Below are 12,207 nucleotides of genomic sequence, written 5' to 3'. Positions count from 1 at the left end.
TCACTTTGAAAGCATTGCTTTCCTTTTTTCTGTGGCTTGGGTGTGAGCAGCTCAGCTTTACCAAAGGAATGGAGGACAAGCTTTCTTCTTCAGGGAGAGTATTTACCAAACCCAAGGCGCTACGATGCTTATGTGACCTTGCACTCTTTTCCCTAGATTTCACGGTCCCTTGTTGATCTTCCTTTTTCTTTTGGTATCACAGTTCTTGACTATCTTGGTGGAAGAATCAAGTATTAATCCTTTTAGTCCAAACGCTTCCAAGACCCTGAATTCACAGCTCTCTTTAGGCCAAGGCCACGCCTGTTGCCCAGAGAGCCCTCTGGTTGGTGACCCAAGTTCCTCAGCAGAGGTTGAGTTAGAAGCTAACATAGAACAGGTGATCAAAGTGTCCTCGTCCAGGCCCTGATTCTGCTTGTGTGACGGCCCATGGCCTCAAATACACAGCCCAACACCACACTGGTGCTACCCAGAGCTCCCAGGGGTGGACACTTAGAAGGCAAGGCAGCGCTGGGGTCTTCTGTTTAGACAGCACAGTGGTTGCTTCCAGGAAGCATGAGGGCAGGTGGGTGTGGAGGCTTGGGAGGAAGAAGAGGGAGGCTCCAGGCAAGGCTGGGGGTGTGGCAGGCAGGGCCTGGCAGGAGTGGACTCTGGGCACAAGGACACTTACCAAATGAGCTATCTGCAAACTGGGTATGCACATGTCTGAGGCTGGTCTGCAGGGAGAACTGGGAGTTCTCGGTCTCTGCACCCCCCAAAATGCTCTCCCTTCCTCAGTCTGCAATCTGACTTTCTTCCTACAATTTGTATCTGGGTATGTCAAGTCCCTGCTGAAAACAAGTCAGCTGTTCTCCGTTTCCCTGGGAGTAGACCAAATTCCCAGTGTGAATGGTTGTCAAGGTCCTGAGCAGCTCTCTGGGTCTCATCCTGCTCCAAGACCTTCCCCAGCGGGCCACCCGAGTATCTCCTGGCTCCTGGATAGGCCAGGCATTCCTCCCCACCTATTTTCTCTGCTTGGACACTCTTCACCTGGATAACCTCCTCCACACCCTGAAATGTCTCAACCGAGATGACAATTTGTCCAGGAAGACCCCTCCTCTCTTCACTAGGTTCTGCACGGCTGCTCCTTTGCTCTGTTGCACCTGCCCATGGTGCTGACCACACAGAACACTGATGGCCTGCTTAACTGTTGGCCCCTCACTAGCCCCCGAAGGCTGTGGCTTCTCTTTGGCTGACTTTTGTATCTCCAGTGGGAGCCCGGTGCCTAGAAATTGGTAGGTGCACAATGCATATCTGATGAACGACTGAATAAAGAATGAATGAGCTACCCTCACCAAATGACCTCGGTGGGGGTGGAGGTCAGTTCTCAGAATAAAGCAATGGATATTATACTTCCCTGATTGGAAGGGTCCAAAGCCTGTGCGAGACTCACCAATATTAAAATGGAGAACACAAGGTCCTGCCTGTGTCAAAACATCCAGCAAATGTCTGCAATGATTATATTATTATCATCGTATTTACTTATGAATACTTATGAAATTCCTGCTACGTCTCCAGCACACTCATTTTACGAGGTTCTTTGCAGGATAAAGGAATTCCTTGCATCCGGGAGTGGACACTGGAAAACAGTCTCCTTCCCAATGTTCTGATTCAGGGACTCAGGGGCTGACTCCACCTGCTCTCAACCCACCTCTCCCCCAGCGCTTCTCATTGCAGAGGGAAGGACCATGCTGAGGTGAGTGCGAATTTTTCTTCCTGAGTCCTGCCACACAGACATCATCTAGTTTCAATCATCCTGATAACCTTCGAAATGTGTATGAAGGGCACCATTACACCTACTGCACAGATGGGGAGACCGAGGCCAGCACCTCTTAGCGAGTCCTGCAAGGGCATCCACTTCTCATACATGTCACGCTACTTTCCAAAGACCCGCAGAATCATCACAACCAGACGTATGTGTTCTATGTTGTCATTATGAATCGGAGGACCCTCGAATGGGAGACAATGGCTTTGGTATCATCTAGAACCCATGGATTTGGACAGAATGCAAGATGGTAGCATAGTAAGGGACCTTTCCAAGCCGTAGCCAGATTAATGAATTCCCCATTTATAGCTGGCCAAAAAAAAGTGCATGGATGTTCACTTGCAGTTTCTGAAACTGCTGAGATACAACCTTAAAATGGCTTCTAGTGGGACAGCCAGGATGTCCTTAAGCACGGTCCAAGGCAGGCTGTCGTGAGACTACCATAAAACTCCCTAAACTTGGGTGGAGTCAGCAATTACCGTGCAGGAAGAATGTGATGCTGCCGGGTGCCAGCCTGCGGAGCCCAGCGACAGGACAAAGAGATTATTCTGCTTCATTGTGAAAATGCAGTGTTTATTGTTAAAATACGTTTGGGAATTAAAGGGGCATGTATGAATCATAAATATTTGCATGCCATTAATGTTTGGACAAAAGACTTGGAATGGCTACGTTGGGAGAACTTCTTTTCCCATGAACAACAGTGCTTCATATTACAGGACATATTTAATTTCGTCTCTGCCATTGCTAATCTGAAATCTCAGTACCCGCTGCGTATAACTCTTTCACGACCTGAGAACTCCACGCGGCTGAGGAGCCAGGACCAGAGTTGAGGTTCCCTTCCTGGAAAACTCATCTGTTTGGATAAACAAAAAAGCAGGTCCCTATTGCTCTTGTTTGTTACGAGCTCACAGTTTCCATCACCTCCTCGACCGCGTTAGTGTCCCTGAAGCAGATGAACCCCGTAAAGTAATCATGCTTATAGTGTGTCTTAGGTCAGGTAGTCCTCCCTGCACAACCCCTCCCCTCAAGGACAAAGCCAGAATCAGGCTCAGAAAGGTCAAGTCACTTGCCCATGGACGTGCAGCTCTGTGCTAGTGTTCTCAACAGGGGGCCATCCCTCCACCCCCGCCCCCAAGGACATTTGGTAATGCCTGTGGACATGTGTGGTTGTCGCAACTAAGAAGGGAGATGCTACTGGCCCCTAGGCTGAGGCCAGGGATCCTGCTAACCATCCAACAACACACAGGGCAGCCCCACAACAAAGACACACCAGCCCCAAGTGTTGATAGTGTTGATGGTGAGAAGCTCTCCTCAGCAGAGAATCTACTAAAGCCCACATACGTGCGAACCATGAGACTATACACTGCCCAGAGAGCAAGAGTCCTGCGGTAGTCACTCATTCAAAGACATCTCATGAGTCTCCGCTCTGCGCCAGGCATAGGTGATACTACAAGCTACCTTTCTAGGTCTTGAAAATTCTTGGGCATCCACATCTTGGGAGTCGCAGGCATATCTCTTAGGGTGCTTGGGTCTCAGTTATCACCACAGTGTCCCCATGCATGTCCGCTGTTCTTGAGCTCTGGCCCTGGTGACCTTCACTCCCAAGCACATGTAGGGACAGCACGTGGGCTCTATGCAGTCCCCAGCACAGATGATGCCCGTAAGCTCCCATTTGGATAGCGAGCTATCTCAGCCTATTTGACACACACTGGAGCTCCATGCCGAATCTGGGAGATGGTTGCTTTACTGAGGGGAGCATAAAAGAAGCAGGTGTATCCATGGGGCAGGAGAGTTAGGTGTGGGGCTTTCCATGCAGAGTAAAAGCAAGCAACCAAACAAAAACCAGAGAAAGCCCTCACAGCAAAACTTATTCAAGAAATTCAACCCGCAGCAGGCGCTACCTGGATACAAGAACCCCTAGCTGACTCTTCGGAGTTTTTTCAAACCACCTTTGCCTGAACCTCAGTATGGGAAACAGGTGAGAGCAGATGTGTTGGGGCAGGTGGGAGAAAGCTCTGGGAGAATCCACCTGTCTGTCTGTGGTACCTGCAAACCCAGGGCCATCTCAGAGATGACCAGCAACTTGGGTCCCTTCTCTGCTCCTTCTATATGTCCACCCCCCCCCCCCTTTTTCAGGTGTGCAGACCAAGCCCTTTCAAATGTCTGCAAGGTATCTGTTAGTGATGTATTCCAGGACTTGGCTTTTCGCACTTTTTAGTTTGAGTGGACACTGGCCATTCACATCCATTTGTGTTCCTGGGTCGGAGGATCTGTGGTCCTGGACTGAAGCCCCGTGGGGGGTGGTGCTGAGCACTGAGAAGCTGGCAGGGTACTTTCATTATTTCTGACAGTCCCTGTGGACCTGCACCTGTGGGACATTCCTGGGGGAGCGGCTGCAGTGGGGGGAGTCGTCCAGGAAGAGCTTCTCCTGCTATGTGGCCCACCCCACCCGCAGCCTCTCCTAGCCCCCACCCGGGATGTTCCTGTTTGGAGATGGGGCAATTCTATGCATACGGAACACTGGTATGTTTTCATACTTAAAACAAGACTTTAATATTCAGCGATGCTTTCTATTTTTTTATTCTCTGTGTACTTTTTAATGTAAGTGTTTCATGCATTTTGTAGAGAGGCAGAAAGTGAGGGTAGAGTGGCAAGGGAGACATTTTACAACTTCTTATGAATAAGTGTGATGTGGGATGAGTGTTCTCAGTCTCGGCAGGACTGACATTTCAGACGGGTAACTCTGCTGTCGGGGGCTGTCCTAAGCACCACAGGGTGTATAGCAGCATCCCTGGCCTCCACCCACTAGATGATCACGCAGTCCCCCATCCCAACTGTGGGAGCCAAACATGTCTCTAGCTATTGCCAGTGTCCCGTGGGGGTCACAATCACCCTAGATGGGAACCTCTGAGAGAGACCACCATCAAAATCGACAAGCAGATGGATAGATAAAATACCAACTGTGAAGTGCTGGGAGATTTCCAATGGGACGATGAAGGCAGAGCATCTGGAAAGACCCAGCGGTGCAGGTGCTGAAGACACACCATTTAACGGGGCAGACAAAGCCTTATTATGAGATGAGTTGAGGTCAGCTCCTCATTAATTCTAAATAGATAAATAGATACTGATTGTACTCCATACGACGGTTTCAAATAAGAATGAAGGAAAAACATCTGTAAAGACCCATTCAAATAAGAATGAAGGAAAAACATCTTTGGGTAAAGACCCAAAACCACTGCCTTGAGCAAACTGGAACGTTTCCACCTCGGAACAGGCCCATCCCTCCTCGCCTTGTCTGCCCAGATCTGATAAGCACACAGATCACCAACTGTGCTCAAACCGCCCATATTCCTGTGCATTGCCTTTGTTTCAGCCAAGGAGAGTCTCCTTTGTTTGCATACAGTGACTCAGTAAGGGCCACCAGCACCCGTGAGAATGCCTGCCGAGCCCTCCCATTAACCAGACCCAGGCGTTTCCTTGGGGAACGGGGAGCGGGGAGCTGGTATGGATCTGCAGTTTGCACCACCCGTACATTTGTAACCAACTATAGAAACGATCCCTGAAAGTATAGCCACCCGTACATCCGTAATGATGGGCTTAACTCTCCAGGTAGAAGTAGGGATTAATCCAAGTTGAAAAATAAACCGGAAATTTACTTCATCTTCTTGGAGAAAAACACAGGTTAAGTAGCTTCTAAACGAATGCATCCTCACCAAGAAATCACAAGACACACATTTTGAATCCGGCAGCTGAAAGGCCACAAGCCTCTTGAAGGAGCTTGTTGGGATCACTTTGTGGTTTGGGGGTCCTCAACTACCTGAAACCCTCCCTGGAGACAGTTCAGTGTCAACAAATGGAGTTCCTACATGGATCCACACCCAATATAGGCCAACAGAGGCTGGGCAACATGCATGAGTCCCCAGTCAGTGCAGGGCAAAGGGTACGTACGCCAAGGAGAGCTCCGTTCTGAGCACAGACCGAAAGGTGCCTCTATTGAGTGCGGGACTCACAACACAGCTGGTGAAAGGGGGCAGACATTGCCTGGAGTCCACTAATGCGTGTGTATAAAATACAAATCTCGAAGAACAGCAATTCGTCCCCGACGCCCCGAGAGTGAGCAATAAAAGTGGCATATTTGGAAGTATTCCCATGAATACTCATTCAATCCATGCTGCTCACTTATTAATTTTTGTTAATTGCATCATTTAGGCTTCAATGAGAAGATGTGATTAGCACGCATTTAGTCCCGAAGACAATTTGGTCCAAGAAGACTTCTCAATGGGAGGGCGGATGCCTGTGTGTGCACATATGCACACGGACACACCCCACTGACTGAAAGTCCAACAGATCCTCCAAAACCACATAACCTCTACATACTGACAGGACACAACTATTTATAAACATCCCCTTACTGATCTGAACTCATTTCATAGTCAACAGAAAGAGAATAGTCACCAGACAGTATGCCCTCTCTCTTTTCCGCAAGTAATTTTTCTTAACAAAAAAAAATAATAAATAACATGGACTATGCTCTTCCATAACCAATCTTCTCCACCCTCTCTTGCCCCTCGCCAACCAGCACAGAAAGAAAATACAAAACTGATTTATTAGAACCAGAGTGGCGTTGCAGCCGTTGGCCGGATCACTGTTTATGTCTATAATGCTTGCTGCTGAAACAGGAAGCTCTAAAAATCATTGAACCATTATTTCTCTCGGAGGCTCTTTCTGACTGATAGCCCTCTGTCCCCACCAAAAGGAACCACCTTGACCAAACACAGGCCGGCCAGCACAAAAGGGGTGGAGGGTGGGTGAAGCCTAGCATCTGACCACCAACTCTGAAATATTGTTCATACCATTGCATTAACTTCATTTTAAAAAAAAGCTGTCTGACACCATCGGTGAAGTCTGGCACTTCATAAAATCAGCAAGAAAACTGTGAAGAGATAAATTGTGAAATTCTATGTTCCAAGCATAAGCAGTTTCCAAGAGAGCTTTCCTCCTTGGTCCTTGCCATGGTGTTGGCAGGGACAAGGACTGCCAGGGGTAGCGGCTGGGGGTAGGGAGCAACTTGCTTTGAGAAAGTGTTGCTACCCTTTTATTGGCAAATGGAGACAGAATGAGAAATCTGATCTCTAAAGATGAATTCTCCATCAGATCCGGGACACCAGCTTTCGACCTGCCATCTAAAGGAATTATTTGCCAGGGCTTCCTGGAGCTTGGTGTCTCAGAAGCTGGGTCTTTTGTTGTTGTTGTCTTTAATCATGCCTTTTTCTCGTATTCTCTCCAGGAGATCTGATTGCCAGCTTATTATCTTGAATGTTGCCCATGGAACAACTCTGGGGTTGTCAGATAAATTTTTCCTACCCCTCTTTCTGGGACTCTGGGGTGGAAGGGAGAATGCCTTGGATCCTATGATAATATTGTAAGTCATTCAGACCATTTCTTAGTAACGACTGCTCCATAAAGACACGTCTCTTTTCGTGTAGGATACCAGGACAGTTTAAATGGGCCTTCCCCTTCATCTCAGCCATGATCTTTCACTCGTCTGAAAGCAACCTCCCCATACTGTTCCCCAAATAATGCAAAATACCGTAAGAATGAAACTGCCTTAAGTAACAAACATTACGCAAATATGCAATAACCCAGATTGTGACAGGGTAAATATTATGTCTGGGAAGACATCCATAGCAAGACTATAATGAAGGAATTTCATTTTATAAAAGCATTGGGAAAGGGTACTAGTTTGAAAGTGGGGGAGATTTAAGTTGCCAGGGAGGTCAAAATAAACAGAAATTCCTCCAAGGAATTAAACCCCATTCTAACAGATAGGAGAACTCCCAGACCTCAAGGAGCTGAGTGTGGAATTCATACTGCAGTGCTGCAGGGGTCGGGGGAGGGGGAGACATAAAGGGGGGGGAAGGGGGAGCTTAGGCACTCACCAGAGAAGAGGCTATAATAAAATGGGTCCCTTCCCCTTTCAAGGGACTACATGTGTGCATACCTGATGACCTACGGGAAGTTTGGACCAGCAGTTTGAATGGGATCTATTTTTCTAATTATACAAACCAGGTCCTGGCTATAATAAAAACAGGTGTTAGCAAAACACACAGGGTGCAAGAAGAATGTCCACCTCGTGTGTTCATTTATTCATATTCCATTATCTACTCTGTGCAGCCCAGTGTGAGGCTGGCCCTCCATGGTCAAGACAAAGTTCCAAATTCACAGACGCTTGATTTGGGGGTCTGTGGATCCCCAGAAGGTCCACAAATTAGCCTCAACAGTCCTGGAAACTGGAACTGTGCATGAAACTCTGGGTAGAAGAGCACATGCATATTTTTCCCCCCTTGGGAGAAGGCTTCCAAAGGATTTTCACAATTATCTATGATGTTCCCAAAAGATTAAAAAATCATATTCTTAGGAATTAGGAGGAAATATGCACTGGATTCTCTTCCCCCCCTTTATGATGTGGTTGATGATATGGTCTGGTAGATTTCCTCTTTGGTTCTAAAATGAATTAACTAAAGCCGTCTTCCCTGATTGATGGATTCCTTTCCAACTGCTTACGTACTACAACAGCGACGGAAGCACTCACAGATCTCACTGCTAAAATTTCTTCAGTGTCTCTCAGTAGCAGCCACGAGACACTTTCTTGTAACTGAAAATACCAGTGATAACCTGTCTCGACTGCTGATGTCAACCGACGTAAGCTACTGCTAATTAACCTCGCCAAGGGGAAACTCCTTTTGATCCTGAACTTCAATTTTCGGGGAGTGAGGGACGGTTCTTCAGAACCTGTGGTTAAGTGCAAAAGGTTCTGAGCAACCACCTGTGTGCTCTGCATCTCCTCTCATCCCCTGTAAAGGCAGAGTCCATTTCTATGGAGACCCTGAATCGAAGGGAGCAAAGCCCAAGGAGAAGTATCCCCTGCACAAGATTTAAATTGGCCAGGAGAAAAAGTAGGGAAGGGGAAAAAGGAAGACGGTTCAGACTACTGAAGCCTTCACCAATATTTTTTAGGGGCCAATGTTGTCAGCAAGGCCCTCAAAGCCAGACGGGCAGGTTTTCCCGGTTGCAGGCTGAACTTGAGGTTATAAGTTGTGATCCTGGATAGGAGCCAGCACCCAGACAAATCAGTTTTGTCGACCAGAGAAAAACCCTTCCACGTCCAACCTCTGGCAATTTCTGTGAGGTTTTCCAAACCCCACGGACTGGCAGCTGGTAAAAGAAAAGAGAGTTTTCTTTCTCTGCCCTTCGTTTAGAACTGAGAACCAAGCCCTTTTGAGAAACCCTCGGATCGGTGCTGTTTGACAGAATGTGAACCTGGCATTGAAATGTTTGGATGAGCCAACAGCCAGGACCTTCTCGGCCATGGTGGCATGTTTATGCCAATGACGTGTTTTTAGGCACATTTTCAAAAACAGAAAATGAAACAGTAAATAGTCTTACGATCGCTTCATAAAACGTAATGAAACTTTTAAAGGACAAGTTTCAGTGAGGAAGATTAAGGCTAATTGTCAAAATTAGTGAGAATCATCTGTTCTCTTCGTAATGGGAAGCAAATTGCAAAAAGAAAAAAAAAATCTGGCAGGCTTTGCTGTTGACACACTCGAGAGAGTAAAATCAAGTTGTATTTTATGACTGGAGAGAGATCATGAGACAAAGTCAAACGGGGCCTTTTGACAGCTCATTTTGTTTTGTAGTATTAACCAAAAAAACCCCCAAACAAACAAACAAACAAAACCCCCCACAAACAAACAGAAAAACAACCCACTCAAGACCAATAATACACAGGGTAACCGGAATTGGGTCAAACATGGAATTAGGGTTCCTGTATTTGGGATTGCTTAGGATCACTCCTGGGAAGCCAAGCCCGTTCAAAACAGATATTGTCCGTTTATGGCATTTTCATCGATTTTTTTTTTGTTCCAGGTTATCCGAAGACAGCCCAGCCTTGGTTGTAGCTATTTTACTCTTTGGGTTTTATGCAAACTCTAGGGCATACTGGCACGAATCAGGCAGCCAACTGCAAACAATCCACACCTTGGGGAAACAGTTCACTGTTACCCAAGTAAACACAAGGCACCTCTATTAGTCACCCACTCAAAACAGAAATGGCCAATGAGGGACCAGAGACCAGCCCTCGATGCCAGAAAAGGAAGCACGCTGCTTTCAAAATCCCATTCTTTATTATCACCGATTTACTGCACACGGCCCCAAGGCCACCACAGCTCTTCTCATGGGAAAGTGTCACAGGTATGATCCGTTCACATTTCCCAAACTTTTAAAACCAAAACCTGACATGGGGACCCGCATCGATGCACAGCTTTCCCTGGAAGGGCAACCCAAGGTGCCTCAGCCATCGTCCCTGATGGTATAAATCCACAAGAATTGAACCGAGGTTGTTAGCTAGGCTGGTAGGCAGGGGCCAGGCAATAGGCCTTTGTGTTTTATTGGCTTCTCACCTACTCTGCCAGCTACTCATCTGAAGCCTTCACGATGTTTTCCAAACACACATCTCTGAATCATAATGTGAATTCCATTTACGGAAAGGCGGGGACTTTTAATATAAGAAGTGAACCCATTTAATGACTTTATGCTTTCATATGTTATAGCATCTCTCCTGCTCTCAATAAGTCGATATAATTTTCTTTGCATTACCCTATTATTAACATAGTCAGTATTATGAACATATATTTTCAATCACGTTGTAAGTTTTTTTTTTTTTTTTTGATTTTCTCCACCTAGGAGAAAATTAAAGCATTTTAAAAATGCTTCAGGCAGCTAAGATAGCAAAACTGAAGGCCCAAAAGAGCAACACACCTTTCCCCCTTCCTCTCTTCGACTAATCACAGATTTTGTTATATTTTTGAATGCCTTTATAAAGAGTATGATTACTCTTACGTTTAACTGTCCACTGGTTATACTTTAAATTTTTTTTTAACACAAGAGTCATCTACTGCTGTTTATGTATTTATCATGTCCTTTTTTAATTATACTCAAAATAACTTTTATTCATTAGCTTATTCAATACTATATGATGAAAATGAGATTTTCAAAACAAACTATCCTTCCTCCTTCCATTAAACTTCTAGTACTTATTGCTATTTATAAAATACGACTTCAGTTCTTACAATACAGCAAAAACACGATATTTGAAAATAACTGGAAACCAGAGGAAATTACAGGCCAAAATTCCTCTCTCTGCTCTAATGCCTTAGTAACGGGCATAGAAAAATAAAACCACACAGAACTGCCCTGACGCAACAGTTCCTTTGGGTAATCCAGTCTTTAACAGATCGGTACCAAAATGTTAACTGGGTCTGACCCCTCCCCCAAATAATAAGAAGGCATCCAAATTACATGTGACAGGAAAGTCATAAATGCCACCACACTTGCCAAACCAGAATGGTACTATCACTGTCTCTTCATATTTTATCATAAAATGGTAAACTTACTTGAAACCACATTTCAATAACCATATACTGTATATCCCTTAAAATGATCACAAGTGATCATTTGAAAATCTGTCCCTTGTCATAGATAGCACATGGATTCTAAGTTAAAGGATTCCCTGATATACATTTTCCCTGATATACATTTTTGATATTATCAAGTGGAGAATACCAGTTATATAATCTTAGTTTCCATGATGGTGAGTTTTATATTTTTACGTTTTAGTAAAGATGGGAGGGATTTCCTTGAAATTCACAATTGATTGCATGTTCCAAATCAGTCTTAAACTAATTCAATAATAGAAAGCAACAATGTAAAGGTAGATTCCTGAAAAGATACTACATTTTAAATCCGTATTTTTTAAAAGGTTGAAGTAGCAACATCAACAAGAAAGACTGTCCTTCCAGGGATCCCATCACAGACACTTCTAGAACATCACAGACACTTCTAGAAGTTTTGAAATTTGGATTTGTTGCCATGTAAGACTCTGCACTCCCATTTTAGTTTTGACAGATACATACCTCTTCCACTCCGACCGACAAACCTGAGGTCATTGAATCTCGCAACTTGGTTTTTCATGGCTGCAGTGGCATTTCTCAGTTCAGCTGAGTAATTTTCGTCATTGCCTGCCATCACAGTGACCAGAGTGCCATCAGGGACATCCCCCAGAGCCACCACCTAAACACCACAGGGACAGACGCAGACATCAGAAATGTTGTAAACTTTTATGCCATTAGTGTATTAATTATTTTAAAATTAAATATATATTAAGTGATCCTTTTTTTAAAAAAAGATTTATTTACTTATTTTAGAGACAGAGTGTGCACAAGAGAGCCGGGGGAGGGGCAGAGGGAGAGGAAGAGGGAATGAATCTCAAGCAGATTCTGATCTGAGCGCAGAGCCCATAACGGGGCTCCATCTCGAGACCCTGACTGAGATCACGACCTGAACTG

The 12,207-nt window shown here is 45.4% G+C and overlaps 1 protein-coding gene across 8 annotated transcripts in view; it reads right to left on the bottom strand.

Annotated features, from left to right (window-relative positions):
• Positions 1-12,207, bottom strand: part of RUNX1 (RUNX family transcription factor 1) — a 247,602-nt gene that overhangs the window by 73,009 nt on the left and 162,386 nt on the right. For all 8 annotated transcript variants that reach the window (XM_028116358.2, XM_028116392.2, XM_028116384.2 and 5 more), the window contains one exon: positions 11,776-11,932. In XM_028116358.2, coding sequence (XP_027972159.1) covers positions 11,776-11,932 — 157 coding nt within the window. The remainder of the gene's footprint in view (positions 1-11,775; positions 11,933-12,207) is intronic.

This window comes from Eumetopias jubatus, unplaced genomic scaffold (genome assembly GCF_037043125.1).
Source record: "Eumetopias jubatus isolate StellerSeaLion01/CBP00866 unplaced genomic scaffold, mEumJub1_p1.0 scaffold_1, whole genome shotgun sequence".
Classification (NCBI taxonomy): domain Eukaryota; kingdom Metazoa; phylum Chordata; class Mammalia; order Carnivora; family Otariidae; genus Eumetopias; species Eumetopias jubatus.
Note: the sequence above shows the minus strand (reverse complement) of the source record. Positions and strands in the feature narration are given on the sequence as shown.